A 5,399-nucleotide genomic window follows, 5' to 3' on the forward strand; every position below is an offset into this window, starting at 1 on the left:
TCGTATTTTGCCCACATGGTCTATGTGCGTTCCACGCGTCCTGCACACCCGATACATCCTGCATTCGCACGCTGCACGTCTACACACTTGTGAGATGTTGCATGTGTTGCCTGCGCACGCCCTTGCACACGCTGCCTAGCACTCCCCGCGATTGTACATAGTGTACACTTGCTGCTGCACCCTAGCCCATGCGTTAGACTTGCCTTGCTTTGTTGCTCGCCCACAAGGCTACAAGCCAAGCCTAGGCATTTGGCCATCATGATTCACAATGGTGACAAACCAAGCCACATGTGCCTCTCTTGTCTCTTCTGTAGCGACATCATTTTTCTTAGGGAAATTATCATCCATATACCCTTAAATGACACCCGTATCAAACGTGCTACAACACTTTTCACGTATATCACTCGTATACCCTAAGTTGACAAAACACTTCTGCTGTCCACCAATTCGTTAACTGTCGTTAGAAAGTTAATAGAATTGTGGAAAATTGACTATTTCACCCTTGAAACTCAAAATGAGGTAAAAATATAAATTTACCCTAAAAATTAACATAAATTTTCAATACACAATTTTTTTTTTATTAACAATACATTTTTTTATTAAAAAAATATGAATTATTAATGGCACATATTATTAAAAATTATCCATAAAAAATATTCATATTATACCATAAAAAATTATTAACAACATATTATTTACAATTATACATATTATACCATAAAAAATTCCAGTTGGAGATTGGAGGAGTAGATCTTCAAAAATTTAGGTTAAATGTTGGAGGAGTAGATTTGATTGTAAAGTAACTTTTTTTTAGCAATTACTAACAATTATCCGATAAATGGGATGACATGCCATTTTTATCAATAAATATCATATAACATGTCATTTTTTACTAGGTAAATGCAATGACGTATTTTTTTAATCAAAGTTTCTTCCATCTTAAAAGACTAGATTACCCTTATGATGTCAACGCTTGCAAATGGCAGTTAACCACAAATTGGTGGATGGCAGTAATGTTTTGTCAACTTAGGGTATACGAGTGATATACGTGAAAAGTGTTGTAGTATATTTGATACGGGTGTCATTTAAGGGTATATGGCTGATAATTTCCTTTTTTCTCATCTAGCCGATGGCCTTAATGCCTTAATAAAAAATAACATTTTTCACTTGTGAGATAGTATACATTTTTCATTGCAATTGATGCAAGCCCTTTGTCTCTTCTTTCCTTTAGTTCAGCTAGATTCAACCTCTTCATTGCCATTGGGCTATAGTTTTGGTTAGGCACAGTGATTGTATTAAATGTGGGCCGTCCAATTTCATTGTTGCTAACATGCTTAGTATTCAAGTTGCGAGACTTATATAATCTTGCCAATCCAATTGTAGTAGAAAGAGGTGAAGGATGACATGCTTGTACATCAGTTTTGATGTTGTCTTTTAGACTACTTTCGAAGCAGCCAACTTGTTACGTTAGGGACAATCTTTCTGCCCATATTAATAACCTTTCAAATTGGGTTTGGTAATCACTTACAGAACCTAGTTGTTGCATCTTCGTTAGATCCACAAAAAATCTTGAAATTAAGTTAGACCATACCTGCTATGTAATCCTCGCTTGAACACCTCTTATGTAACAAAAGGAGTTTCTTCTCTCGTCAACTAGAACCACAATGCATCGCCTTCTAAATTAAATGAAGCTAAGATTACCTCCTTATCATGCAGAGTTTGATGTAGGTCAAAAAATTTCTCAACCCTACAAACCCACCTTGTAGGATCTTGTGTTCCATTGAAGCGAAGGAAGTCCAACCTGATTGTTCTAGGCAGATGACTATTGAAAAAAGTTCCTTAGTTGCCTCCTCCACTAGTGTTTCTTTTTCCACCACTATTACGCACTAATAAGAACATTCACCTTGCTTATGAGCTCGGCTACTTGACAATTGATCAAATCGGGCATTCATTGCTGAGAACATCTCTCGCATTTCCTTGAGCAGTAGTTCTTGACCTGCTGTAAGGGAGCTTAAATAGTTTCTACGCTTTTCAATCATAGTTCCTCCATGCCTTGCTCTGATACCACTTTGTTACATGACAACATAACTAACCTTGTAATTGGTCTGTTTAAAGAATTAAAGCCTTCCAAAATCGTTTGCTTTTGTTTCACCATTGTAGTAGACAACTAAAATAAAGAATAAGCAAGTAAACTTAGTCTATTTGAGGAAGACCAAAGCCTCCAATACTAGATAAACTTTTAAGGAAATTAATCTGCTGCCTTTATTCACTCTTGGACATTGAATTTATATAGACTTAACAAAAAACAACGAAAACATAGTTAAAAGATAGCAACAAGTGTTGGCTTAGTGAACCACTTCTATAAGTAAATAGCAACAAGCGCAGACTTAGTGGACTACTTCTACAATAAATAAAAATTAAATATTTATTTTGATTATAACAACAACTACCCTTGACAAATAGGACTCTAGAACAGCTTACCTGACATTTTCACACTTCAATATCAAACAACCCTCGAAGCTAATATCTAACCACCAATTGTTCCCGACATCTTTAATTAATTGGAAAATTATAGTATGCAGGTTCCATTGATTCTCAATAAATATATATTTTCTTCTTTCAATTTATTTCTTTTAATGTTATATTTTAGATTATTATTTCTTTTTATAGTAGTTTCTATAATATATTTTAATTTTAGAATAGAGTGACAATTAGAATGAGCGATTGATGACTACAAATATCGGATCAAAACATGCTAATGATATGAGATCAAAAAAAGTGAAAGATCCTTTAGAGTTCTTCGTCATTCCATTCTGTTATATTGACAATTTCAAAAAATTGTTTATACTGTGTATGATGACAGTCGACAAATTTTCCGCCATCTTCTAGCAATTCAGGACCTCTTTGAAGGAGGCAACAAGGATTCGTTTCTTTCTAGGGAAAGGGTACTACAAAAGAAAGTTGATCGTGAAAGTATATATAAGCCTAGTCTTGATTCTTCATAGGTTGATGCCCAAGCAGTTAGTAAGGACAGACTCTTAATTCATTTGACAATAATTCTACGCTGGTTAAATTCAGCTCGGCCCAATAATTTCTAAGAATTGTGCAATTTAATTTGCTGGTTTTGTCCAATTATTAATCAGTGATTCGGCTTCGCTCCAAAAACAGGAACACCGCTTTCAAAATTCTGGAAGGCATAACAAACCCCCCGCGTCCTGCCAGTCAGATAAAAATCGAGTTACATTGGTTACACCTAAACCAAACCGAACGGTTCGGATACGAAGGTAACCTTAAAACCCCAACCGAACCGAAAAATCACCACGTCGAATGCGAACCTCCGAATAGAAGAACTGAAAAAATTCATTGCACGTCTAGGGCACCTCTCTCAAGCCAAATTGAACCAACCTATACTCTAAAAATTGAGGCATCAAGTTATCGATGCGACCTTCATCCAAGAAACAATATCCGGACGACCTTTTAAATGAGAACATAAAAAAGCATAAACAGCTTAGTTGCTAATGAACTACAAGAAAACCCAAGGAATTACGAACCATTTTTTAATTAATGATTAAAAAGAAAAGAGACATTACATAATAAGCCGAAACACAAATTCCACAAACCCAAAGAAGCACCAACTTAGAGTAACAAAAAGACACCCGCCACCCAAGCAACTCAGATGTCCTAACTGGATGCAACCCTATTATGCAGTAACACTAAACGTCCGACACATGCTCCTCAGCAATGATTCTTCATGAAACATCAGCAAAGAGATCAGCAAGAGATCACCCTCTCGTTGCAGGTGGTCTCAGATTTATCTCTATACTCCCATTGAGATAATATTGCGATCAAGCTGCAAGTACTACGACCAATATAAGAAGCACGATCCCAAATATCACCAAAAGCAGACAGGTCTACAAAGGAAAATGCAAAAACAACAGCATGAATTCGTTGATACCAATTAACAAGCAACAGAACAAGTCACATGGAAAGAAATTGACGGGGCACACCGTTCTTTTCTCAAAGATGGATTTGGTTAAACAACTCAACCGAAGGCAATTAAAGACACAGATAGAATCTTGAGGGGGAGGGTGTGTTGGGGGGGAATAAAAGAAACAGATAAAAATGTAAATCATCAACTGCATCTTGAAGTTGTTTAAAACAGAATATAAACTGGTAAGAATCAAGTTACCAAAGAAGAATTTGATCTTTGGGTCTTGGCAGCTTTCACGAGTTGTGATTTTCCCTGTGCAGTTGCTACTTGGGAATTTTCAATATGAGATCCAATATCATCTGCAAGATAAAATGATTACCATTTGACAACATGATCCAGATCGATCAAATAGTATCAAGTAAAAGACTGGGATGACTTACCAATGATAGTTCCTTGCTCATGGACTAATACAGCAAGATCTTTGAAAACCTCATTCACTTCACCAATTTGTTGTTGGATTTCTTGTATTCCGAGCTCTCTCTCTTCAATTATAGCCTCATTGAAGGCAATCTCATTGTCCAATAGCACAACCTCCTGTCTGCAGCAAACAATCACTTAATACCCAAACGATAGCTAGTTGGTTGGCCTCTTACATTGGAAGCAACAATCAATGGCTCACATCAAAAGAAATATTACATTTAATTTGGGTGGGAAGGGACGCAGTCGGGGAATCTCTGATATTGGAAAAAAATCTGTGATGCTCTGGTAGCCAAATCCAAAGGCCACAATATTGCTGCCCACAGTGGGATTAAGAAAAAACAAAGTAAAGGCCGTTGGATCCCAGATGCTATATTATATTAGAATCAAGGAGTCCTGGACTAGATAATTACCCTATGTACACACACACATATAGTAATTTTCTAATAAGGGACCTCTAACTTTATTAAACCAAAGGACAAGCTAAAATACAAGAAAAATTCACACTTTGAGACACTGTATTTTGTCCTGTAATATATTGAAATATATGTTTTTTCCATTTTTTTTACTTGTTCCTTACTTTATAAAGCATGTAATTCCCTTCCTGGAAGGGGACTCATATATATCCCATACTTTATAAAATAAGGGATAAGTTAAAAGATGAGAAAACACAGATTTAAATACAATGCATTGGAGTCTGTTTTTTTATCTTTTAGCTTCTTCCTTATTTTATTAAAGTACGGGATTCCCTTAACGTAAAATTATACACACACACATATATATATCGAGTCCCCTTCTAATAAGGGATCCTTTACTTTAATATGGTAATTACAAAACTAAAAAAAAAAAAAAAACACAAATTCCAATACAATATAAGACAAAACACACTACATTGGAGTGTTTGTTTTCTTGACTTTTAGTTCGTGACCCTTTACTGTAAAATTACTCTCTATTTATCTATACACACACACACACATATACATTATACATA

At 35.5% G+C, this 5,399-nt stretch overlaps 1 protein-coding gene across 1 annotated transcript in view; it reads right to left on the reverse strand.

The window, feature by feature from the left end:
- Positions 1-3,197: 3,197 nt before the first annotated feature.
- Positions 3,198-5,399, reverse strand: part of LOC112100760 (syntaxin-22-like) — a 26,834-nt gene continuing 24,632 nt past the window's right edge. Inside the window, exons 2-4 of the mRNA XM_024190227.1 lie at positions 4,372-4,529; positions 4,190-4,290; positions 3,198-3,911 (exon numbers count right to left, since the gene is read on the reverse strand). Of these exons, the coding sequence (XP_024045995.1) occupies positions 3,846-3,911; positions 4,190-4,290; positions 4,372-4,529 (325 nt within the window). The 3' untranslated portion in view covers positions 3,198-3,845. The remainder of the gene's footprint in view (positions 3,912-4,189; positions 4,291-4,371; positions 4,530-5,399) is intronic.

Source organism: Citrus clementina, unplaced genomic scaffold (assembly GCF_000493195.1).
Source record: "Citrus clementina cultivar Clemenules unplaced genomic scaffold, Citrus_clementina_v1.0 scaffold_2, whole genome shotgun sequence".
In the NCBI taxonomy this organism is placed as follows: Eukaryota; Viridiplantae; Streptophyta; class Magnoliopsida; order Sapindales; family Rutaceae; genus Citrus; species Citrus x clementina.